The sequence below is a fragment of the Protopterus annectens genome, chromosome 3.part1 (genome assembly GCF_019279795.1).
Source record: "Protopterus annectens isolate FY-2018-M chromosome 3.part1, PAN1.0, whole genome shotgun sequence".
Lineage (NCBI taxonomy): Eukaryota > Metazoa > Chordata > Ceratodontiformes > Protopteridae > Protopterus > Protopterus annectens.
The window spans coordinates 1,790,467,675-1,790,495,295 of NC_056732.1; the positions used below are offsets into that span (position 1 = coordinate 1,790,467,675).

At 41.6% G+C, this 27,621-nt stretch overlaps 1 protein-coding gene across 1 annotated transcript in view; it reads right to left on the reverse strand.

The window, feature by feature from the left end:
* Nucleotides 1–27,009, reverse strand: part of LOC122798677 (nuclear factor 7, ovary-like) — a 271,876-nt gene extending 244,867 nt beyond the window's left edge. Inside the window, exon 1 of the mRNA XM_044067769.1 lies at nt 26,510–27,009. Within this exon, the coding sequence (XP_043923704.1) occupies nt 26,510–26,959 (450 nt within the window). The 5' untranslated portion in view covers nt 26,960–27,009. The remainder of the gene's footprint in view (nt 1–26,509) is intronic.
* Nucleotides 27,010–27,621: the final 612 nt, after the last annotated feature.

A 27,621-nucleotide genomic window follows, 5' to 3' on the forward strand; every position in this document is an offset into this window, starting at 1 on the left:
TATGTTGCATCTTGCTCATGTATGCCTGTTAACTACTTCAAACAACTATTGTTCTTCTGTAGCCGAAACAGATCCTGGAGGATGAGAGAACATGCATGGGTGAGTAACTGGAAATTCACCCCTGCTTTAGTTCCTATGTCTCTGATGGACAGAAGCAGTCAGTAAATCACCCACTATAAAATCACATTCAAATAAAATGAGTCATATTTGGGTGCTACAGCTAGGCTTTTAAGGGCTCCAATGGTCATTAGCCTAGTATACACCTATGAAGTCCACTGCTCTACTTAACCAATATCAATAGACACATACAAGAAGAGGTGACACCAACAGCAAAAAACAGAAGTATCGTACAATAATGTGAAACAGAGGCAGCACAGGAAAGGTGAGACAGAGGAGGTGCAGGAAATGAGCGAGGCAGCTAGCAGGGATAATGAGGGGGGCTGTGGTGACATACTAGAGGGGAAATGTTGCAGATAAAAAGGCTGCAGTATGATAGGAAGTAGAGGACAGGAAATGTTTGGAGACAACTCTAGTAATGGAGCCCAAGAGGATTAAAAATCAGATTAAAGTGAATTTGGTCTAGAGTTTTTTTTTTTTAAATGACTCTTTATTGATCACAACAGTAAAGTGTTGGTCTCAGATGCCAAACATATTGAACATAGAATGACTGAAAATAAACATTCCTACTGAACATAGGATGTGGAAAATAAACAGTCCTATAACAAAAGTTTACAGTGGCTTGAAAATGGACCATCAGATTAGTTAACAAGACAGTCTGTAAAACAAGCAGTTACCAGTAACTTGACCTGCATTGGCATCGTACCGACTCATAGCAGTTATGCCCCGGTGCAGCAGAAGTAACCACTTGTCCTTATGTGTTAGTATCGTATCTACAATCAAGGATTATAAGGACTGATATAAATTATGCCCCGGTGCAGCAGACGTAACCACTTGTCCTTATGTGTTAGTATCGTATCTACAATCAAGGATTATAAGGACTGATATAAATTATGCCCCGGTGCAGCAGAAGTAACCACTTGTCCTTATGTGTTAGTATCGTATCTACAATCAAGGATTATAAGGACGGATATAAATTATGCCCCGGTGCAGCAGAAGTAACCACTTGTCCTTGTGCGTTAGTATCGTATCTACAATCAAGGATTATAAGGACGGATATAAATTATGCCCCGGTGCAGCAGAAGTAACCACTTGTCCTTATGCGTTAGTATCGTATCTACAATCAAGGATTATAAGGACGGATATAAATTATGCCCCGGTGCAGCAGAAGTAACCACTTGTCCTTATGTGTTAGTATCGCATCTACAATCAAGGATTATAAGGACTGATATAAATTATGCCCCGGTGCAGCAGAAGTAACCACTTGTCCTTATGTGTTAGTATCGTATCAGGACTGATATAAATTATGCCCCGGTGCAGCAGAAGTAACCACTTGTCCTTAGCCTTCCTGCTTAACTTAATGTTTCTTGAACTCATTTCCAGCATATTCAGTTAATTTAGTACGACACGGAAATCTGCAGCAATTGGAAGGTTTGTCATCTTCCTCTCCTTGGTAATACAGTTTTTGCTGCTAAAATGGGAACATTAAGTAAGTTGACATCATGTGTATTTAATTAAGATACAAAACAAAAACACAAGAGAAATTCCCTTTTCAATAGCAACTGGGGTAAGACCATGGGTCAGCACATGTCCTAGATCTATGTTAATAAAATATTTTAACATCAGTCATCCCCAGAAGAGATGCTCCCAGTCTCCAAGATCCCAGTGTTCTAGAGTCAGTAACTAGGTGATAAACTAGTGTACATTTGACTCAGCCTAGCAAGCATATAAAAATACTTTAATTAGTACTGCCATATGGGAGGATAGTCACCACGTGGCCTTGTTTGACATGATATTAGAGTTAATAGGTTCATAGGTGTTTACTAGGCTAACAACCACAAGGTCTTTTTAAGCCTCGTCATGCATCCCAATGATACCCTTGATAAGTATAAACATGGGCCTGGGAGATAAACCATTTACAGGTTACCTGTTTGCATTAGAGAGACAGGTGCCAAACCAGGGATGAATTTCTAGTTTCCCATCCAATTATCCAAATTGCACTTGGATTGGGTTAGGGAAGAATTCTGCTTCATATGGATGGGGAACCTGTTCCATAGATGTGCTCATCTCTGGGATACGTACCTCTCTCTCCAGCAGGTCCTGTTTATATCACAGGCAAGATTTAAGTCTTTATAATGGGCAATTCTGGTACTGTTTGTTTTGTGGATATGTAGGAGGTCCATCAAACTTGGGTCTGACAATGCCCTGTATGCCAGGCATAGATCTCCCCTCAAAAGCCTGTAGGAAACAGAATACATAATTACTTATGCCCTGTATTCTTTTAGTAAGAAACCTCTGTGGATGTTCCAGTTGCTGGATATATCTGGTTAGGTACATACCAAAAGGGGCATTGTACTCAACGATAGGTCTGATGAATGCAGAATACAGTGGAATAATGACTTTGGACACAGATGCCATACCTTTGTTTACAAGTTGTGCAACATACAATGATTTCCTCACCACTGTAGACATAAGGCTAGATTACTATCAATGTGTGTCCCTCAGTCCCCGACTACTGAGTCAACTCTAAGGGGTGTGTTGTCAATATGATGGTTACCAGGAATGCATGACTTCCCAAAGGATACTATTATGCATTTCTTGGCATTTAGTTTTAGTCCATGGCTTTGCCACCAGTTTTTTTGTCTGTGTCAGCCCCTCCTGGAGAACATTTGTGTCAGTGTGAGACTCAATGACAGCTCATAATTTGCAATCATCTGCAAATTTAATCAGCCAGAGACCACAGACATTGGCCTTGACTTCTGAGAAGTAAATGCCAAAAAAGGAGCAGTGCAAGGACTGATCCCCGAGGGACTCCACTTGTGATTGGCCTCTTTGTAGAGGTGGATTTCCCAATTCTGACTTCCTGAGTCCTGTCTGTAAGCTAGTTGGCTATCCACCGGGTGACATACAGGTTTGTACCTAACCTTTTGAGTTTATCATCAACAATGCCAGAGAGGGATATTGTGTCAAATACCTTGCCCAGGTCAAGATAGGCAGTGTGAATGATTTTGCCCTCATCTATTGATTTGGTGACCTTCTCAAAGATGTACACCAGGTTAAGTAGGCATGACCTGCCCTTGACAAAACCAAACTGGGTTTGGTCCAGTGTCTGCTGGTCATCTCCATGATAATTCTTTCTATGGCTTTACATATAAACACTAGTGAGACTTATGGGTCTGTAGTTTCCAGGGTCTGTATGTACCCCACCTATATGCAGAGGGATGACTGTTGCTGCTCTCCATTCGTGAGGCATGAAGCCTGTTTGGAGGCTACAGTTAAATAGTAATTCCAGAGGCCCTAATAGGTCATGTTTCATGCTATTTAGAAGGCATCCTGGAATAGTGTCTGCACCCATTGATGTGTTCTTGGAGAGCATTAAGGACCTGTTCCCTAGTGATAGTAGGGGGAGTTATATGTGATAATATTTCTGGAAGGAAGGTAGGGGGAGTTATATGTGATAATATTTCTGGAAGGAAGATTGAGGGGGAGAGAGAGAGGTGTAAAGTTGGAGCTTAATTTATCAGCCAGGAGGTTTGCTATATCTTCTGGCTCAGTATTAGGTTGCTCTATTTACAAATCAGCTCTGCACACAATTGCCTTTGAGGTTGCAGACATAGCTAAAGAATGCTTTGTGGTTGTCCTTGGCCTGGGAGGCCAAACTTACCTCAAAATTGGCTTTGGAAGACTTTACTTGTCCTCTGAGTGGTTTTAGTTTGATGACAGTGCTTTTATCCTGCTGGGTGCTGCACCTCCTAATTTTTGCCATGTGATTTTGTGATTCAACCAGGGTGGCTGTTATGTTGAGGTAGTTGGTACAGCTGCCTCTATGCAGCTGTTAACATACTTGTACAGGGTTTCTGCATAGGCAGTAGTGTTCTCAGGGTGTACTGGGGCTTGACATTTTGCCAGGTTCTCACCTAATAGCAGGAGGTAGCCTTAGAATAGTTCCTGAATATTCTAGGATTTTTTTTTTACTTCAAAAAAAGACTATTTTGTGGTCAGACATTAAGAGGGGGAACGCATTACAGTAAGGGGTGTGCAGCACTCTTCCATATTAATGTGGACCAGATCCAGTGTGGTTGCACCCCTGGTTGGTGTATTGACTACCGGGTCCAGGGAGTTGGTGTTTACAAAATCCAGAAGTCTCTGTGCTTGTACATTTGCTGTTGTATAGAATTCCCAGTAAATAGTGGGATAATGAAAGTCAAAATAAAACCAAGCCAACAACTTCAAGGAAACGGATTTTAATACACAATAAAAATCATTTATTTAAAGTCACCCATGAATATGGTATTGGGTTGGATGGTTAGTGTTTCTAACTAGTTTAAATAAATGGTATGGTTTTCCTGGGTCATAGAGGGGGACCTATAGCTTGCAAGGAAGTGGTACTGGATTTTGCCTATGGTGATTTGAACATGGAGCAGCTCAAGGGCATTGTCCTGTTTGACCAGCCTTGGAGTATATTTACCTTTGGTGTAAATTGACACACCTCCACTTTCAGTCCCTGCCTGTGAAGTAGCTGGCCTAAATGTGTGGAAGGCATTATAACCTAGCACTGTTGATGTGTACTTTAAACCATACATCAGTGACCGCACAGACTTCAGCATTCTCTAGGGTAAAAAGAGCTTCCAGGGAGTGGAGGTTTTTTTTTAGGCTCCTAGCACTGAACAATAATACCTTTAGATTTTCTTGGTTTTGATTTGCCATGTTGGAAGTACCTTCACATTGGCATTGCCTATAAAAGGCACTATGGGGAAGACAATGTTTCAGCTAATATTCAAAAGCTTAGAGGGGAGAGGTGCAGACCATCCCTGGCAAAGCAGCATGGTCTGCTGATCATCTCCTTCCATGCTGACAAATACTGCACTCCTTTAGAATGGCACCAGAAACTAAGACAATTATTACAAATCATCTATTGTTCATACTGTGGCATCATTCTTGGAGAAGGTTAAATGCTGCTCAATGCTACTTTTTTCATCTGGCCTTTTAACATCTATTGCAAGATCACCAGTTATTGGAAAGCACACTTTCTGCCTCTCAGTGGTCATCTTGTAACTGGTGCTTCTGTTTTCTCCTGGTGAGAGGAGGAGTACAATGACTATTTCCTGGGATCTGCTGATCACCAGAAAGCCTAATGACTGCTTTTTAGGAGTCAGCTTGGAATTTGTGCTTAGATTCTGTTCCTGGTGAGAAAAGGAGCAGCGTTCATTGATTCCTGACTATTTCTGGCTGGGGAGTGAGTGTCTGTGCTTAATATTCCCGATTGGTCTGGTTGCTATTCAAGGCATCAGGAAAAGGTTACACATCTACAGACCCTTGCAACATCTGGAACATTTCTATTAACAGTATTCTAAAGTTAAAAGCAGTAATGGGTTAGTTAAGCAGAGACAATAATAAAGGTTCTGGAGTGTTTCTCCCCGGGCCTCTGCTGAAAACAGGATCTGTGGAACCTAGTCAGACTTTCCCGGTCAACAAATGTTAAATAAATAAAATAAATAAAATTTTAGCTTATGTTTTTAAATAAATGCATACGTATATACTGGATCGTATTAATTTTCCTTGTGGTGTGAGAAAAAAAGTGTTTAATTGGTTAACAGTTGGAGGGATCATGTGACTGTTAATGTGTATTTAACTGCTGTGGTATATTGAATTGCATCTCTGATGAAGTTGGTAATATACAGACAAAGGTGCTCAGATTGTAATTGAAGTAGCAGCAACAACAAAGGCACCAAGAATAAATGGAAAAAACACAGCAAAAGGATTCACCAAACACGTTTTAATATAGAAGTTCTATCTCTCTGACGTCTCGGCCTCAGCCTTCAAGGAGTACTGTAATTGAAGTAGCTCTTTTTCCAGGTTTCCGTTGTCTCCTGTTTGTTATTTTTCTTGGTTTGTGGTGTTATTTGCACAAAGTAAGACACAAGTACCCTCAACAGCCCAAATGTGCCCTTTCAAAACAACATTGACATCAACACAGAGGCTCCATGAGATGTAGCTCTAACTCTAAACCCATAAGGCAAGTCACCACACACTCCAACATTCTAGTCATTGGAGACTCCATCATCCCTCTCATCAGACTAAGGAGAGTCATGGGCAGTTGCTTATCACGGGTTAAGATCCACCACATTATGCAGGCACTAGGTCACTGGACCACAATTACCAATATGACTCAGTCATAGTCCATGTGTGAGTAAATGACCTGAGCCGTACCTCCCTAGACTATATGAAGAGAGACATCATGGAGCTCTCGGAATAGGTGTCTCAGGCTAGTATGAGCAGCAGTTTACCTTCACCAAGGAGTTATTACTGCTCATGTGGTTCTAACTGAAACCCATCACGTAATTTTGAAAGAGGTGAAAACCTGGTTTAAACCCAGCTTGCATTAACTCCCTTAGTATGTAAATGCTGGCAGCCTTCCATATAGGCCATACCAAATATACTCCTCCAATGAACAGCTGGGAATGATACCATAAAATAACATTTAAACCTTGTTTGCTTAATTTGCAAGAGTCTTTGCAACATTTGATGCGATTTTGCTGAACAGTGCCAATACTTCAAATGGGTAGGATGGATTCTGGAGTACCAAGTCAGTGCTGAATAGAAGGGTTCTCACAGCAAAACAGCCCAAACGTCAAACCTATAAAGAAGGGTGATCCTGTTTGACAGTGAAATGAATTACAAAGGCAACAGCATAGAAGCAAATATTGGGGCGTCTGCCACACCCGGACTGGAGACACAGAGAGAGAAACAATGTTTCTTGTTACTCTACACCGCCATACTAAATGTCCAGTGTGTGTGTGTGTGTGTGTGTGTGTGTGTGTGTGTGTGTACAGATGCCCAAATCACAGTTATGATTAATTACCTCCTGATAGATAGTTACAGAACATCTATCTGGCACACAGAATTTCTGAAGTCATCTTATTTGGATAAAAGGAAGCCTTAATTTTCCTCAACTAATATCTCATTAGATTATTACATCATTCAGCTTGACAGACCTCAGTAGAATCCTAGGTAAAAAAAGAGCAGGGACCTAAAAATTCTTAGCAGGCTTCACAGCAAGACAGGTCTTTGGTGATCTTTGAGCCACAAATGATACAACCTCCTTTGAGCTCCTACATCTTCACAGAACAAATTGTTCCACAAACACCACTTTAAAGGAAGTAAATCTTCATGAACAAACAAAAACACACTGGCACCTTAGACTCCCTCAGAGTTAACCTTTGTCCTAGATTACTGGATAGTCATCCTCAAATTCTCCCCAGGTCTATCCTATATTGCCCTCCTTGAAGCTAGGGGGAACTTTGAGTATTGGTTTTTGATTAGTTAATAGTTATATAACATTTACGCACACAACACAGATATAAATGTAACTCAATTGGACATTAAGAGCAGTCTCGAGTTAGAAAAACTTGAACATAGCAACTTTTACTAAAACAAGTATTTTTATTGCTATAGTATTTCATGTCTATGCAAGAGTTCAAATTTTAATTTTTTATATTTAGTACTAGACGTACGTGAAGTTTAGGTTAGATTTCATTCCATTTCAACTCTTAATTATATTTGCTTAATTTAAATGTCAAGTTGAATTGTTAAAGTTATGATATGCATCACCACCCCCTTCAGTAAAAGCAATGTCCCTACTAACTATCAAATAAACAATACCATAAGTACGTATACTGTAGCGAGGGATCTGGGCACACAAGTAGACTGTGACCTAAACTTTGAACACCATGTGTTCACTGTAGTAAGAAAGGCATTCTGCATTGCACATTGGATTAGCAAAGGCATAGCCTTAAGAGAAAAAAAGAGGTTATAACCCCCTATACTCATCCCTTATTAGGCCCATAACAGAGTACAACTCCCCCTTCAGTATGTACCATACCAGGCACCTACAGCAACTGGAGAGATCCCAGAAATTTTTAACTAAGATCCAGGGTCTTCAGCACATGACTTGCACAGACAGACTGACATCTTTGTCACTGTACTCAGTAGCATATAGGCTGCTTGGAGGAGACTTGTGTCTGGCTTACAGAGCAATCTCTGATCCTAACCTGATGAAGTTGCTGCGCAGCCGTAAGTCAAATGGGACTAGAATTACTCACTCCAGGAACGATTTAAAACAGGACATGCTGGAGAGACAAATTTATCTCACAGAGGTTGCCACGTCCCTGGAATAGACTGCCAATTAATGTTAAACAGAGCACCTCTAGGACTCTGTTCAAAAGGAGCCTGGATGAATGGATGGGAAACTGCAAATTCTTGCAAGGAATACCTCCTACATCCTCTTGGACTTGGGCAGTCATTACCAACAACAACAACAACAATAATAACAATAACAACAATCATCATCATCATCATCATCATAGGTATCCACTAGGACTTTCTCTTGAAATATGATGTGCAATAGGCTAAGCTTAAAACGACCCTTGGGTCAATAGCCTAGTAACCTCCTATGTATGATCAATAGTACAAACTACCACACTGGTACACGCTAGCTTAGTGAGATCTGAGGAATCCCTTCACTTTATTACCAGAATTGGGAAAAGTGCTTTACAATAATAATTTTGTGGTGAGCACAGGCTGAGATATGCATTTACTTACGCACGCATTTATATTTGCATATATGCTCTCCATTTTGTGTAAGTGTATGTAACTTTTTTTTTTAGTTGACTGTCCATGTGTGGCCCATCTCCTACCCTCCCCCTCCTCTAAGTTTTCTGAGCCTGGGAATCCCCCCCCCACACACACAGTACCCATGTAAACTAAAGACACTCCACAAGGTCCATAGTAGTGTACCATTAATAGAGAAAAGATGATGTCCCCAGTTAGCCCAGCTAAAATTCAAACCAGTTTGTCAAGCCCATCTAACTGGGTGCTGTGTTACCTTACTACACCCATGATGTAATCACAAAGGATTTAGATTCTTCAGAGGATCTATGGAGTGAGTGAGAGGGGGACAGTGCTATGGGAATGGATACTGCCCAAAGCACTGGTGCTGAAACAAGAACCCCAGGTTCATACACAGACATGTACAAAAAAGCATAGAGGAAAAACATTACTAGGGAATGCACACAACCTAGAGGACATACAAAGACCAAAATAGGGATAAACTTAACCAAAGATACAGAAACCACCAGTAAAATAGGAAAAGTGGATAAATAAGGAAATAAAGACCCATTTACCCATGATTGGGAAATTGCATAAGAAAAGAGTATGAGAAACAACAACAAATAAAATGGAAAAGGCTTGTGATTTGGAGTAAAAGTAGGGAAGAATCTTAAAAACAATGGAGTGCGCCCTGCTTCCTTGGTAAGGAAGCGGACACAGAGACTGTGTTGCTGCCTGCCTCAGTGGGAGAAGGAGCAGAACCTTTTACATATGGAGGTACAATGGACAGAGATGGTCCTGGGGTGTCTGAGCTCTCAGTAAATTAGCTAAACCTTAAGGAGGCTCAGTGGAATGAGAAGATAAGTCAGGCCCAAGAAACATACCCAGGGTAGTGAGAAGCATTGGTTTAATGTATATGGATTTTATTTATGCTGCTACTAAAAACAGGGAGTAAAGACAAAAAGCAGCAGAAATAAAAGGACAGACAGACATTATATAGTTTACATTTTGCATGCAAACATGTTTGCCAGTCTACAATGCATCCTCATAGGTTCATAGGTAGGTACTAGGCTGTTGGCCCAAGGGCCTACGTAAGCCTAGCCAACAAGGTTCCCTGGCTTATGCCACCCAAGAAAGTTATTTTCCTGTGCCACTGTTGAGCAGAGACACAGAAGTAATCCCCGGGGTGTATTTCCTATTTCCCATCCACTCATCAAGATTTTTCTTGAAGAGTGCTAATGAAGAACTTTGCTTGACATAGATGGGTAGCCTGTTCCAGAGTATGGAAAGTCTCTGGGATAGGAATCTATCCCTCCAGCATGTCCTGTTTATTGTGGTGACAAGGTTTAGGTCCCTAGAGCGTGTAGCTCGGAGGGATTGGGATTTCTTTAGGTGTAGCATGTCCAACAGCTCTGGGTTTGACACAGCTTTATATGTTAACAAGAGACCACCTCGGAGTAGGCGATATGGTATGGAGTAAAGCTGGAGTTTTTTGAGATGGTCAGTGTAGGGCATTTGTTTGAGTCCAGTAATCCTCTTTGTGAGGTACTTCTGTGGCCTTTCCAGCTGCTGCAGATGTCTTGTGAGGTACATTCCAAAAGGGGTGCTGTACTCTATAATGGGTACAATGAGTGTCAAGTAGAGGTAACGATTACCTCTTTTTTCCTGGATGAGAACCCTTTTATGATGAGGTGTGCCACGTAAAAGGACTTCCTGACTACTGTGGCAATGTGACTATCAAAGGAGAGATTACTGTCCACCTGGGTCCCAAGGTCTCATATCACGCATTCGGTGTTAAGTAGATTGCTGCCTATGAGTTTACCAAAGGGGATGACACTGCACTTTTTGGCATTGAGCTTGAGGCCATGGCTCTGACACCAGGCATCTGTCTCAGAGAGGCCCTTCTGTAGGATGTTCACATCATTTGGGGACTTGACTATGGCTCCTAGTTTGCAGTCATCTGTGAACTTCGTTAGCCGGAGGCCTTCTGTGTTTGGTATCTACTTCTCTGAAGTACAGGCTAACAGGAGCGGTCCCAGGAAGGAACCCTGTGGTACTCCACTTGTCACTGGTTTGAGGTCAGATTTGGAGTCTGCAACTTTTACAGTGTGGGTTCCGTCAGTGAGCCAGTTGGCAACCCATCTTATGATGTAGGGATTTATGCCTAGTTTATGGAGTTTAGCTATAATTCCAGAATGGGGGATGGTGTCGAAAGCCTTGGCGAGGTCAAGATAGTCTCTGTGAACCACCTTACCCTCATCTACAGCTTTGGTGACTGCCTCAAAGAAGTTGATCAGGTTCAGGAGGCATGATCTGCCTTTCACAAACCCGAACTGGGTGGGATCCAGAGTTTGGAGGTTACCAATGTCTTTGTTTAGGAGTTCCATGATGATACGTTCCATGGCCTTGCAGACCAGGCTCATCAGGCTGATAGGTCTATAGTTCCTGGGATCAGTGGTGGCTCCCCCTTTGTGGAGTGGGATAACTGTTGCTGTGTGCCATTCAGTGGCCACAAAGTCTGATGCAAGGCTATTATTGAACATGGTGCTTAAGTGAGGAGCCAGTTCATTCTGAAGTTTGTGTAAAACGCAGACTGGGATGTTGTCCAGTCCCATGGATGCTGTGTTTTTTTCTTTAGAGAGAGTGCAGATTTCACCTGCATAGTTGTGATTACAGGGACTCTGAATTCTTCCTGTATAGATATGGGCCCTTTAGGGGGTGAGGGGGAGGATAAAATTAGCACTGAACCCATCTGCCAAGATGTTGGCAATATCAGTTGGTTCTGTAATTTTTGTGCCTTTGTGCTGTAACTCAGAGCAGATCTGGGTGTTGCCACTGAGATTCTTGACATAGTTATAGAATGCTTTATGGTTGTCCTTGGAATTAGTGGCAATTTTATTTTTGTAGCTAGCTTTGGAGGATCATATAAAAGGGATCTCACCTTCTTACTGAGGCTGACCAGGGAGCTCCTCCACTCATAGGATTTTACTCTCTTTTTGCAACAGTTTATTACTTCTGTTGTACAGTTTGTTTATGGCAGGGGACCACCAGATTGGCTTCCTTTTTTTTTTGGAGGATAGCGTCTTGGTTCTGTTTTTGATAGCACGATCCATGCACTCATGTAGGTGCTTATAAAGTGCAGTTGTGTAGGATTCAGTAGTCGTAACTGTATTGTCCATCTGCATGGGTGTCATGAAGTTCACTACTTCTGTCTTAAGAAGCATGAAGTTGGCTTTGGAGAAATTTTTTACTGTGGTTTTCTTAATGGGGGGTGGGGGTAGGATGTGGATATCAAGAGTGATTAGCTTATGGTTGGATTGGACCAACAAGGAGTTGACTTCAGGTGTGGAACACCGGTCACTCATGTTGGTAATGACTAGGTCTAGGATATTGTTGCCCATAGTGTGGGTGTGGATAAGTTGATCTAAGACATTGGAGTTTATGAATTCCAGAAAGCGTTGCGCTAAGGAGTTGGTACACGAGTAGTTTTCCCAGTTAATAGTGGGGTAGTTGAAGTCACCCATTAGAGTGTTTTGTTGAACCCTAATATTTTCCAGTACATCAAGAAAAGAGGAGTGGGAATCCTGGGGTGGGGTGGTGGATCTGTAGCAAGCTACAATTTGGATTGCAGTTTTGCCAAGAGTTAGTTGCACTTGGATAACCTCGGATACATTATGCTGAGCAACTAGCCTGGAGGTGTGGATATCCTTAATGAATATGGACACACCCCACCTTAGACTCTTTTGCTCCCTGTTGTGAGAACTATTCATCACATTTATTCCCCAAGTGAGGGTCAAGCAAACCTGAAGTGTTTTTTTTTTCAATCATGTTGGGTAACTGTATTCTCTTTAGACCCTATATTGGTCCTACATGCCCATCTGTTCCAAGGACTGGGGATAAAATGGGGCTTTGCAAAATACATCCACACCTTCACAGATGGCATTTTCAATTGCCCTGCTCCTTTGAGACAGCATCCTGTAGTATCTAGTCTTCTCCAGGGTCTCCTTGCAGAGAATATGCCGAGATACATGGTCTACTTGTCTCACTCTGGAACAGGTAAGCAGATCCCATCTCATCAGAACTCTCCCTTGCCTGATCTGCACCTGTAGTGCCTAGGTGACTAAGCAAATTCAGAATCCCTGGGTCATACTCAGAATTGTATCTCTCTATGTCAGGTGATCCCAATGGAATACACAAAATGGCAGGGCGACAATGAGTTAAGATGATTCGGACACTGACCTAGCCATCCACCTGCAACCGGGGAGGAGGCAAACATCTCAAAACCCATGTTCTCTTCTCTGCAACCCAACATGGTTTCCATAATGATCACAGGAAAACTGTAATCGCTGTTCTTATTCACCAATATATACAAAAGGCTGGCTGACAGTAAAATAAGTGGACATTTCACATCAATTATACAAAGGAGTGGGATTGCATATCACAAAGGAACTAAGCATGTATGGCCCTAGAATAATTTACCTGCATCTTAGTCAAGGTATTTAAAGTCTTTGTTCTACTCATGTCCAAATGAATGCAGGCACTTTTCAAAGCTCACTCCTAGGTCTGCTGTCAATCATGTCCCAATGAAGACAGGTGCTCTTCAAAGCTCACTCCTGCGTCTCCTGTACATCATCTTTTATTTTCTTCACCCACCATACAAACCCACGCTGTGCTAATAATGTAACAGTCTGGCACTCTGACAACTTACAGGGTCTTATAAGTTGACATTAACCCATGATTTAACAAGAAGCTAGCAAACATAGTAAACTAGTTTAGTTTGCCTCAGGGTTTTTTTTTTTTTTTTTTTGAGTGAGTGTCATCTTAAAAAAAGGTCTGACAGTTCATACCTGTAAAAGACACTACATAATGACTGCTCTCTGAAGCATAAACATGCCAGTCCGTGTACTACTGCAATATCAGGCATGTATTGGGAAATATATTTGGCTCCAAGACTGGCCAGTGTTGGAGGTGGACACAATGTCCTTAAAAAACTGCATGAAACCATTAGGACTTTCTACTGAGCAAGGAGTTTGCCAAATAAGCATAATTAACACTAGGAAAAACAGACTGTTGACCAAACCCTAGAAAATGTTTTAATCGATCCCACTTCCACTTCCCTTTCCCACTCAACAATATTTGCAGATTTGTGAAAAATTCACGCTGCAAGGAGAATTACTGCCTTAATACCACCAAAAGCATGGATTCCCATAGGACACAGCAGAACTCTATTTACATGTATACTGACCTACAAACCCATAGCAGACACCTTCATATCTAACCAGAATATTCCAGCAGACACCCTTCACAGTATTCATTCACTCATTAGCTAACATTTGACTACTTCTAAAAATTGCTGTAACACTGACTTCAGAATTCACTTTCCAGTCAGCAGCATAATTCAGAGGTGCAGCCAACTATTCTGGTACTGTTCCCTCTCTCAACACTACACTGAGTATCAAAAACATCAACAACAACAACATTCTTCTTTCCTTTTACATGGTAGCCAACTGCTTGCTACAAATGTAGCAAGCAACTGCTACAGTTCATGACACATGGAGCACAAAGCACTTTAGTGAGGCTAATTCAAATGCCGATATTCTAATTTGCGGTTCAAACTGAAGACCAATTAGCATCTCTGCTCATGCTCCCTAGTACTTTGCACCCAAAGCTGCTTACACTTGGCCCCGTCCTAGCAATGCTGATGGGATTCTGCCCAACAGCAACTTGTCCCGAACAGGTTTAGAATATTCTCATTCAGTGAATGGAAATAAAATGTCATTCTGGAACAACATTAAGTGACTCAACAGCTAATGGTGATCAGCAGTGGACTGCTGATGTAGCTCAGCTTGTAAATACAATGCCCCTGAGCTTACAGTACATGAATCTACTTCCGCTGGCACAAGGTTCAGTTCCCTCAGTGTGACCTTGAGCAAGTCACTTAACCATAGTATTTTGGGGCAATGGGAAATTTGGGCTAGGGTTCCTTAATGGTCTGCTGGACTACATGCCTACTAAACTACCTATGAACATCTGAAGCTGCTCACCCTAGCAATGCAAAAGTTTTGCAGTACCCATCTGGACTGAACTCTGAACAAAAAGAACTGCAGCATGAAAGAGCTGATCTGAGGGGGCTCACAGGCCTAGTTCATGGGAAAATTATGTTAAAGGCAGTTGTCACCTCTTCTGACAAACTTACACAACATAGTACTGAAATGCTAAGCTTTAAATGTTATTTATAAAAAAGTTTATATGTTGTTAAGATAACCTAAATGTAGTATCAAATATTTGTGACATTTAGAAAAAGTCAGAAAATATTTTTTCTTACAAAGTATCAATGCATTTACCATTTTCAAGTCCCCCCCCCCCCCAAACACACACACACAGGCCAGAACTGCAAGAGAGAGAGAGAGAGTCAGGTGGCAACCCTATCAACTAGGCGCACTGATGCTGTTCATAAAAAGGTCTTTTATGCTTTTCTGACATCCTTCCGGGGGGGGGGCATATCTAATGCATACATAGCCATTGTAAGATATTCCTAGCAACTTTGAATCAGTCCTTCCATTGTTATGCGTGAGCATTTTGTAGTCCACAAAGAAAATGTGACAATTTGTGGCAACCATAATATACAGCTGAATTGCCACTATGTGCCCTTGCATTAAAAATACTAAGAAACGGAACTCAGAAGTATTTGACTGTGTGTCAATGCATACACACCCACACGCTCATATGCTTTTGTACACATGTACTTTATGCACATACACACTGTGTGTTAAATATATTAGATCTAGGACTTTTTAATCAAAAGATCAAATGTCCAAATCCATTATCACTGAACATACTTTACCAAAACCACTTTCACCGAAAAGCGCTTACGGTAAAGTATGTTTAAAATAAATAAATAAAATTAAAACACATTAAACCTACTTCTATGTAGGGGGGCAAGCCCCTCCTGCACAGTCCACACTCCCTACTTTAATATTCCTCACTCTGAGGTCACACTACATTGGGGAAAAGGGAATTTTCTCTTATCCGCACTGTAGTACAACCGGCACAACAAGCACACTTATCAGAAAGTGCTGCTTTGCTGAACAGCACTTTCGGTTAAGTATGCTCGGTGATTCCTGCTTCGGGGATCTGTATATATGTGTGTATATATATATATTTATATAAAAATAAATAAATGTACATACACACACTAATAGTTTCATAGTATAATACTAGGCTATCTGCCCTGGGGCATTTGTAAGCCTAGCCATAGTGATGTGGCTTTTGTCATGCCATGAAATGGTAAAATAATGTACAGAATAAAATTAGAATACTGTGCCTCTGTCTAGTAGTGACACAATGAAGGTCCCCTTATATAATAGAATTAGTTTACTGTGACCCTGTCTAGCAGTGACACAGATGTGACCCCTGGAGTAAACTTACGATCTCCCATCCACTCATCAAGATTTCTCTTGAAGAGAGCCAGTGAGGGGCTCTGCCTAATACGAACTGGGATCTTGTTCCAAAGCATAGGAAGCCTCTGGATTATGAATCTATCCCTCCAGCATGTCCTATTCATACTTGTGCCGAGGTTTAACTCTTTAGCTCTCGTGGTCCTGATGGATGTGGATTTTTTTAAGGTGGAGCATGTCCATCAGATCCTGATGGACATGGCCTTGTACGTCAGGCAGAGATCACCTCTGAGCAGGCAGTATGATACTGAACAGAGCTGAAGTTTTAGTCTGGCAGAAAAAGACATATGTTGGAGACCCTTGATCCTCTTGGTGAGGTATTTTTGTGGTCTCTCCAGCTGTTGCAAATTCCGGGTGAGGTACATACCAAATGGGGCATTGTACTCAATCATGGGTCTAATGAGGAAGGAGTATAGGGGTACAATGACATCCTTGGATCTGGATGTGAATCCCTTCATGATGAGGTTTGCAAGGTAGAATGTTTTTCTAACTACTTTGGCAACGCGGGTGTCAAATGAGAGGACGCTGTCGACTTGGGTCCCTAGGTCTCCGATTACTTTTTTCCATACTCAGTGGGTTGCTGTCTATGTGATAATTGTCTATGTGATAATTTGTGGGTACTTTGTTTTTCCCAAAGGGGATGACTATACATTTTTTGGCATTTAGTTTAAGGCCGTGACTCCGGCACCACTTGTCCATTTCTGTGAGGCCTTTTTGTAGGATGTATGTGTCTGCTGGTGTATCGACTATGGTGCCTAGTTTGCAGTCATCTGCGAACTTTGTCAGCCACTACCCTCCCATGTTTGCTTTAACATCTGAGAAATAAATGCCGAACAAGAGGGGTCCCAGGACAGATCCCTGTGGGACACCATTTGTGACTGGCTTTGAGTCTGACATTGCTCCAGTGATTTTAACTTTATGGGTTCTGTCCTTTAGCCAGTTTGCAACCCATCTAGTGACATAAGGGTTTACGTTTAAGCTGCTGAGCTTATCTATGATGCCTGAGTGGGGTATTGTGTCGAAGGCCTTAGCCAAGTCCAGGTAGGCTGTATGGACTGCTTTGCCCTCATCTATGGCTCTAGTGACTGTTTCGAAAAAGTCAACCAGGTTCAAAAGGCAGTACCTGCCTTTACAAAGCAGAACTGGGTGGGGTCAAGTGTCTGTAGGTCCCCTATGTCTCTGTTTATGAGTTCCATAATGATTCTTTCCATAGCTTTGCAGACCAGGCTGGTTAAGCTTATGGGGTGGTAGTTCCCAGGGTCTGTAGAGGTACCCCCTTTGTGGAGTGGGAACACTGTTGCTGTACGCCAGTGTTCAGGTACATATCCTGAAGTAAGGCTAAGGTTAAATAGCATTTTTATGTGTGGGTTTGGCTCCTCTTAGAGTTCACGTAACACGCAACCTGGGATACCGTCAGGTCCCATTGATGCTGTGTTTTTAGCTTTGTTTAGGGTGATTCTCACTTGGACATCTGAGATGACAGGGAGATTATATTCAGCTGGGATAAGTATTTCTTCTTTTGGGGGTGAGGGAGGGGAGAAATTTGTACTGAACCTGTCAGCCAGAATGTTGGCAATATCTGTGGGTTCAGTGTATTTTTTGTTGTTGTGAACTAACTCTGAGCATATCTGAGGGTTTCCGCCTAGGTTTCTAACATAGCTGAAGAAGGCTTTGTGGTAATCTTTAGTGTCCTTAGCGATTTTTATCTCAAAGTTGGCTTTGGATGTTTTTATGAGAGAACGTAGTTTTCTGCTAATGTTGATCAGAGATGTCTTCCCTTCATGGGATTTTGCTCTGACGTGCAGTAGCTTCCTTCTTTTGTTATACAATTTGTTAATGGCTGAGGTCCACCAGACAGGATGTTTGCCTTTGGTGGAGAGGGACTTGGATTTATTTGGGATTGCATGATCCATGCATTCTTGGAGATGTCCATAGAAAGCATTTGTGAAGGATTCGGCATTGTGGGATGTGGTATCCACTGGCACAGTGGGCTTAAAGGATACCATCTCAGTCTTAAGAAGAGTGAAGTCTGTTTTTGAGAAGTTTTTCACTGTGGTCTTTTGTGCTGGGGGTGGAGATGGGATATGTATTATCCAGGGTGATTAGTTTGTGGTCAGATCTCACTAGTGAGGGGTAGATTTCCAGTGTGGAGCATTTTGTCCCCATGTTTGGGATGATCAGGTCTAGTATATTATCTCCCCTAGTGGGAGAGGTGACTAGTTGTTCCAGTGCATTTGAATTTATGAATTCCAGGAACCTTTGGGCTAGGGTATTAGGGCTAGAATAATGTACCCAATCTATGTTTGGGTATTTGAAGTCTCCCAGTATGATGGTATTTTGTGATACATTCATATCCTCCAATGTCTTCAGGAAGGCTGAGTGGGGTTCCTGAGATTGGGAGGGTGGTCTGTAACATGCTACCAGTTGTATAGCAGTTTTGCCTATTGTTAATTGCACCTGTAGGTCTCTGATGCTTCATGTGTTGCTACTAACCTGGAGCTGTGGGTGTCCTTGATGAATATGGACACTCCCCCTCCCTTTGTGGTTCGGCCCGGATTTTGGGGCCGAAAAGCATGGTACGAGGTATAGCCTGGTAGCGCTGGGGTGCTCTCAGGAGCCTTGAACCAGGTTTCAGTTACTGCACAGACGTCAATGTTCTCCATGCTGAGGAGTGCATAGAGTGCCTGCATCTTGAGATTTAGACTTCTGGCGTTGAGCAGCATTACCCTTAGTTTTTTCCATTTTTGTTTTCTAAGGAGGTGGGTTTGTCTTTTGAGCCTTGCCTAAAAAAGGCACTATGGGGGTGGCAAGAGCCTTAATCAATATCCGGAAGCCCAGTGGCGACAGGTGTAAGCCATCCCTTGCGAAGCAGCGTGGCTTGTCCAACATGTCATCCCAGACAGACAGACATTGGATCCCCCTAGAATGACACCAGTACTTGAGCCAATGTTTAAAGCTGATCATCTTGTCTTTGTATTGTGGTATCATTCTTGGTGAGGGCAAGATGCTGCTCAGGGTCATACCAGCCTGGGCTACATAATCGGAGCGCTCCTCTATGTCTCTTTTCATGTAGTCCAGGGAGGTACATCTCCAGTCATTCACGCCAGCATGGACAATGGAGTCATATTTGTACTTGCTTTGGAGTGACTTGAATGCGTGTGTTATATGTGGCGGATCCTAGCTCCCGATAGACAGCTCAGTCACCCTCTCCTTGTTCAGCCTGGTCAGCGGGACATCAGTGTGTCTGACTATAGAGTCACCTATTACTAGTGTATTAGGCATGGTGTTTGGCCTTAAGGGCTGTGATTGGTTGACACACCGATTTATTTAAGTATGTGTTGCATGTGTTTTGTTTTGAGGTGGTGGATTTTTGGATATCTGCTTTGGGAGCCTCTGTTGTTTTGGTAAGTTTTTTATTAGAGCCTCAGAGTATGTCTTTGTGTTTTTATGCGTTTGGTTTGCAGTTGTGGTAGGTCTATGTGGGACTGGGATTGTTGTGTGTGTGGTTACCATCTCCTCCTGTCTGGTCATGCCAGCCCTGAGTTGAGAGAGTTCAGCCTCCAGTTTGGCTATATAGTTGCATCTCTCACATGTATTTGTGTTTGTTGGGAGGAGGAGAGGGTTTTCTGTGTACATGAGACAATTGTAGCATTGTCTCAAGATACCCAGATTGACCAGCTGAACTGGAGAGGACGCCAGTAATCTACCACTCGACATGCTAGAACAGTATAGGAGAGTGCTGTACCTTTAAGGGGAGTGGATATTCACAGGGGTGGTAAGCAGATGTAGTGCTTTACTTCTTTACTTAGTACGAGAGTGCTTACTTAGTAGAGAAGTATTGAGAACAAGTGCTAGGCTTATAATATATAGTGAGTAAGTATTATATATATATATATATATATATATATAAATAAATATCTGTATATACAATAAATCATTTATAATAAACAACATAGCTTTAATGCATAGATTCTAGTAAACACTGCTCAATGATTTACTTGGTCACTGTCACACATTGACCAAGACAGTGTTTGTGTCAGTATTTGTTTTTCTTTGTATTGCTAATTGCATTTAATACTTGTTATTACCTTTGCCAATGTAGCCGTGGCTGAAGGGGGTCCTGGGACCAGTTCACTTTCCATAAATGAAATAGAAAAAAAGGAGGGTGAACATGACAGAAATAATTAAGGAACTAGGTAAAGCACATTTTAATTCTGCATCATTCATGATAGAAAAATCCTCCCACCGAGGGCATTGGGAAGTATCAGACAAAGTGTAGAGTCCTACTACTTGTCACTTGTAAATCATTCACTGCAGTGAGAGTTTTCACACCTTGGCACAAGAGTGTGGGGGAGAGTTTGTCAAATCTTTTAGGACTACAAAAGACTCCTCTTACAAAAAACCTGTTTTTATCTACTTTCTTTTGCTGCAAGTAGCCAACAGCTATTTATAGCATAGAACAAGCTCTGACAGACACGTTAATGAGGCTCAGTCAGGGAAACATAAAAGTAGCTCTGCTACAGGAGGTGTGTTTAGATGACAGTGCTTCACAGTCCTGCCATTCAGTCTTAATGGCATGAGAAAACAGCACCACTTCCTTGCATTGAGCACAAGTCATATAAAGAGGACTTGACATGTATTCTGGGAAGAAGGAATGAAAGCAAGAAACCAAGATCACATTACCAAACCAGGCCCCATCCGCCATTCTGAGAGAAACGCATTAAAACTGTTAAAAAAAAAGTGTGATTTTGATGCATTGAAATAGCTCAAAAACAAAGATACAACAAAAAAATGTTTTTTGAGCTCTAAGGTGGAGTTTTCCTTTAAGGCTGAATTGTCACAATGGACGTACTGGACTTCCACAAACAATGCTGATGGGTATAAGAGGAATTGTTTGTGTGTGAACACCACAGAACATATTCCTGGATCTTGGCATTCTGACCCTCTGGATCCCGAGTAGATATAAACAAACAGTTAGACAGTAATTTTTTCCACAGCTGCTTTTAAGGCTATTTTACCATCTGTTGTTCAACGATGGCAAACATTAGCTGTTAAGCTCCAGTGTGAGACTAGAAATTAACAATTTAAAACTTACTTAAGCTTTATTAAGCACCTTTTTGACATCAGAAAACTGCCAAGGTTGTCTCCCACCCCCTCCAGTTTCAGAGTGTAAACATACCACATCATATATTAGATAATAAACTATTTTAAGATAATAAAAATAGATGAATGCAGTATAATATTAAATTGGAATATAAAGGGTTCTATACATAACTTATGGTTGCTAATGTTACATATTCACAGTTTGGGCTGTTTTAAGCCTAGTTAATTTCCCTTTCAAAGTGTGTGTGTGCGTGTTGAACACCTTAACCATTATACCAATTGTAATACATTTCCTTTTTTGTAGGCTGGTAATATGCACTGTCTGTACCGATATGTTTCCATGTATTAATGTTAGTTAATGTGATTAAAGTGTTCATTGTTAGTATAAGCTAATTGCCACAAACAATAAGTGCTGTATGATATACAGTACGTATCAAAATATGTTTCAGATGTTGCAATGGATGTCTCACGCACCTGATATTATAGTCGATAGTTACAATACGTGAAATACTTCTGTGAGTTTACAATCCATACAAGTATACATAGTGCATAAAGGGTAAATGGCATACAGATTAACACTAAAGTTGCCTGATGATGCTGAAGTGACAAAGAAATCAAGTCTGAAGTGACAAAGAACTTATAACCATGCACCTATTCTGCTAGTCCATCTTTTAACATCTATGTTTTATATGAGAAACTAAATTACCAACTCAGGCTGGGGACATCAGGTACTCTTGAAACTGGGAACTTTCTATGGAATGATAAAGTGATATTAAAATGTTTAATAGGTTCGTACTAGGCTATCTGCCCTAGGGCATTTATAAGCCTAGCCAGAGTGTGTGTGGCTTTCACCACCCCTTAGGATGAGCATACTACACCCTTTTAGGGTTTAGTTTACTGTGCCTCTGTCTAGTAGTGACACAGAGATGACCTCTGGGGTAAACCTACGATCTCCCATCCACTCGTCAAGATTTCTCTTGAATAGAGTTAGTGAGGGGCTCTGCCTAACATGGATTGGGATTCTGTTCCAGAGTGTAGGGAGCCTCTGGGTTATGAATCTGTCCCTCCAGCACGTCCTATTTATTTCTGTGTTGAGGTTTAAGTCTCTTGCTCTCATGGCTCTGATGGATTTGGATTTTCTGAGGTGGAGCATGTCCATTAATTCCGGACTGGACATGGCCTTGTACGTCAGGCACAGATCATCTCTGAGTAGGCAGTATGCGACTGAATAGAGCTGGAGTTTTTTTTCAGTCGGGCATCATATGACATATGTTTAAGACCCTTTATCCTCTTGGTGAGGAACTTTTGGGGTCTTTCCAACTGCTGCAGGTGTCGGATGAGATACATCCCAAATGGGGCATTGTACTCAATCACTGGCCTGATAAGAGAAGAGTACAGGGGCACAATGACCTCTCTTGATCTAGATGTGAAACCCTTCATGATAAGGTGGGCAATATAGAAGGTCTTCCTAACCACTTTGGCAATGTGAGTGTCAAATGAGAGGTTACTGTCAACCTGGGTCCCTAGGTCCCCGATTACCTCTTCTGTACTTAATGGATTGCCACCTATGTGGTAATTTGTGGGTACCTTGTTTTTCCCAAAGGGTATGACTAACATTTTTTGGCGTTCAGCTTAAGGCCATGGCTCTGGCACCAATTATCCATTTCTATCAGGCCTCTCTGAAGGATGTTTGTGTCCGCTGGAGTATCAATTATGGCGCCCAGTTTGCAGTCATCTGTGAACTTTGTCAGCCACAATCCTCCTAGGTTTGCCTGTACCTCGGAAAAATAAATGCTGAACAAGAGGGGTCCCAGGACTGAGCCCTGTGGGACACCGCTTGTGACTGGCTTCGAGTCTGAGATAGCTCCAGCAACTCTGACCCTGTTGGTTCTGTCCTTGAGCCAGTTTGCAACCCAACTTGTGACATATGGGTTTACATTTAAGCTGGTGAGTTTGTCTATGATGCCCGAGTGGGGTATTGTGTCAAAGGCTTTTGCAAGGTCAAGGTAGGCTGTGTGAACTGCCTTACCCTCATCAATGGCCTTAGTGACCATTTCAAAAAAGTCGACCAAGTTCAAAAGGCAGGATCTGCCCTTGACAAAGCCAAATTGGGTAGGATCCAATGTCTGTAGGTCCCCAATGTCTTTGTTTAGGAGTACCATAATGATCCTCTCCATAGCTTTGCAGACCAGGCTCGTCAATCTTATGGGGCAGTAATTTCCAGGGTCTGTAGAAGCACCGCCTTTGTGAAGTGGGACCACTGTTGCCGTACGCCACTCTTTGGGTACATATCCTGTAGTAAGGCTAAGATTAAACAGCAGTCTTATGTGTGGGTTTAGTTCCTCTTGGAGTTTATGTAGCACACAGCCCGGGACACCGTCCGGTCCCATTGATGCTGTGTTTTTAGCTTTAGAGAGGGTGGCTCTCACCTGGGCATCTGAGATGTTAGGGAGGCTACACTCTGCTGGGATAGTTATTTCTCCTTTTGGGGAGAAATTTGCACTGAGCCTGTCTGCCAGAATGTTGGCAATGTCAGTGGGTTCAGTTTATTTTGTGTCATTTTGGACTAACTCTGAGCATATCTGGGAGTTTCCACCCAGGTTTCTAACATAGCTAAAGAAGGCCTTGTGATTGTATTTTGTGTCTTTTGCGGTTTTTCTCTCAAAGTTGGCCTTGGATGATTTTATGAGTGATCGTAGTTTTTCCTAGTACTGATCAGAGATGCCTTCCCTTTTAGGGATTTTGCTCTGTCATGTAGTAACTTCCTCCTCCTGTTGTAAAGTTTGTTTATGGCTGGGGTCCACCAGACCGGGCGCCTGCTTTTGGGGGAATGGGTCTTGGTTTTATTTGGGATTGCATGATCCATGCATTCTTGAAGGTGCCCGTAGAAGGCATTTGCAAAGGATTCAGCAGTGTGGGTTATGGTTTCCACTGGCCCAGGGGCCTTGAAGTATACCACTTCAGTCTTAAGAAGTGTGAAGTTGGCTTTTCAGAAGTTCTTCACTGTGGTCTTTTGTGCAGGGGGTGGGGGCGGGATGTGGATTTCCAGTGAGATTAAATTATGGTCTGATCTTACCAAAGAGGGATATACTTCCGGTGTGGAGCATTTTGTCCCCATGTTTGTGATGATCAGGTCTAGTATATTGTCTCCTCTTGTGGGAATGGTGACTAGTTGTTCCATTGCATTTGAGTTTATGAATTCTAGGAACCCTTGGGCTAGGGTGTTGGGGCTTGAGTAATGTTCCCAGTCTATGTTTGGGTAGTTGAAGTTTCCCAAAATGATGGTATTTGGAGAGACATTCATACTCTCCAGTGTCTTCAGGAAGGCTGTGTGGGGTTCCTGAGTTTGAGAGGGTGGTCTGTAGCATGCTACAAACTGTAAGGCAGTTTTGCCTATGGTTAGTTGCACCTGGATGGTCTCCGATGCTTCATGCATTGCCACTAACCTGGAGGTGTGGGTATCTTTGATGAATATGGATACTCTCCCTCCTTTTGTGGTTCGGTCCAAGTTTTGGGGCCAGAAAGCATGATAGGAGGTAAAACCTGATAGTGCTGGGGTGCTCTCAGGAGCCTTGAACCAGGTATCAGTCACTGCACAGACATCGATGTTCTCCATACTGAGGAGGGCTTCGATAGCGTGCATCTTGAGGTTTAGACTTCTGGCATTGAGCAGCATTACCCTTAGTTTTTTTCCACTTGTGTTTTCTAGGGAGGTAGGTTTGTCATTTGAGCCTTGCCTAAAAAAGGCACTATGGGGGTGGCAAGAGCCTTGGCCAATATCCGGAAGCCCAGGGGTGACAGGTGCAAGCCACACATCCAGTCCATACCTTAGTAAGCAAAACCTGAAGAAACTTATGGGTCACCATAACCTATCTCAAACTTTCTATTGACCATCACGTTATACGGACATCCATTAAATGACCACCATTTAACTAGAATGCAGTGATTACAAAGACTGAAATCAATCTTTTTTGTAACTTATCTGATGCGACCAAACCTGAGTTACCAAAAAGTTTATATAAAAATGACTGAAAAGCCTTTAGATTAACAGTAAGACCTTTTCTATGCAGGCCTTGCGTAACAAAATTTTACCCAGAATTTTCCATACTGGACTAGAAAAATGATGTTGCCGAGTTATAACAGAGACACAGTTTTAAATGACATTCTGTGTTTTTCCAATTGAATGTCATGTTGCAATTTCTTTCCTACTAAATTGTGAGCTTATGCTAAAGGGCATTCACTATTATCATTCCTCTCAACCTCTTGGCACAAAAATCTGAACAAACCCTGACAGAAACAGGGCACAAGGGCTCAGATTTTAAATATAGCTCTTATAAACTCAGAAAGTTGCTAGAATTACAGTATTTGTCTAGACATGCATTTTTCTGGATTATATGAAGTCTGAAATCATTATTTAGTGACATCAGTCCTGAAACCATTCCAGTGATTTGTCAGAAAAATCACAAATTTTATGAGGAACAGACCAAAAATATGAAGGAAAAATCTGGACATTTGAGAGATATGCAATCAACTTGTTTAAATTACGTACTGCTGACAAACTACTTGACGATTTAAATCTATGCACAAATGTGTTGGCTATTTGAAGACAATCCTCTGTAAACTGTCAGTTTAACTAGACATTCTTTTCTTACAGACATTTAAATATATATTTAGTTACATTTCTGCCAGTCTCCTCAGTATCTTATTTGCAACTAAAGATACAGTAATTAAATATCCATTAACAAAATCAACTAATAAAATTCAACTAACAGCTAGCTAGTTAAAGTAAAATTGTGTCAGCAAGTAGTTTTGTCAGTATGTCAGGCAGTCGTGTGGCATGTCTTGCTCCAAAGGCTATAGCTAAAGGAAATAATGGTGTTACTTACTGTCTCAACGTTACTTTTCAACTGCTACACCTAGTTTTTAAATTTATAGGTGTAACTTATTCACTAGAGTCAAACCCAGCCCATTTCATATTGTTCCTTAACAAATTTTCAGGTTATCAAAAAAAGCAAAACTATGGTCATGTGGTGAATTGTAAAATACCAAACATCTTTCACCTTTCCTTTATTCTGCTGTTTTCATGTTAATAAGATGGGCCAGGATAACCTAGTTCACTTACCCTAGAATCAATCTAACGGTCATGAGAAAAGTAAATTTAAACAGCCCAAACCAAGGCCTGCCAATATTACTTTGTTCCAAAATGTATTAAAAACCTAGCTCACCTGAAACATGTTAACTGCTTCCTGCAGGGGTAGGAAGGAGTGCTCTTTATGCTTGGATGATACCATACAGATGACACACATGGGAGTTCCATCTTCCTTGCAGAACAATTTCAGGGCCTCTTTGTGTTCCAAGCAGTTGTACAATCCCTCCCCACACAAGTTTTTCTGGTACTCCTGGGGTGCCTTTCCTATTTCCTCATTTGGCTGTGATTTAACAGTCTGAGCAATCTTACGGAGCGGCCTGTTAACAGTGTACTTTTTAGCTGGAAATTCCTCTCTGCATTCAGGACAGGAGGGAATCTTATCACAGTCCCAGAATTTATCAATGCAGCATTTGCAGAAGTTATGGCCACATACCAGCATTACAGGGTCATTAAACAAATCCAGACAAACAGAACACAATAGATCTTCAGCTAAATCCTCAGACAACTTATGCTTCCTAGCTGCCATCCTTTCAACCCAATGCTTTCTCTTTTGAGCTTCAGTAACCTAATAACAGAGATCAGTACTCCCCCTTTCCTGTTATTATACCATGTGGCATGCAGCTACATGGGAAATAAGCTTTTACTTTCCTTAAAGTGACACTGTCCTTGTAAGAAACAATAATGTTTTTTGTCTTTGTTGGAGAGGGTTGCTAATGTGCAGCTATAAGGACATGAACACCCATGAGATTCTTTTGTTTGTATTTTATACCTACAGTTAAAACAGTGCTACTGTTTGGTTGTCTACCTACCTATCTGAATAAACCCAGCTATGCAGTTTAGCCATCAGATCTTCTGCTTTAGGCTATAACTGAATGTACCAATCAGATATTTCCACCATCTAATAACATTATTTGGCTTGTTGTTTAGTTTTTGTGTGTTTCTTAATTCAAATTAATGTTTTACTTCCAGTCAGTGCTGTTATTCTGCTGTTATCATCTTCATTTTTCTAGGTGAAGCTATAGATATGCTGTATTTTATAAAGGGTATTCAGAAAGATTTATAATGCTGCATATCAGAGGTAAATAAGGTGCACTGCATTGCCCAGTGTGGTGCAATGCTGATTATTAATGCAAGATAGCATGCAGAGGGCCATCATGCTGAAGACAGAGCTGGAGGGGGTCAAAAGTC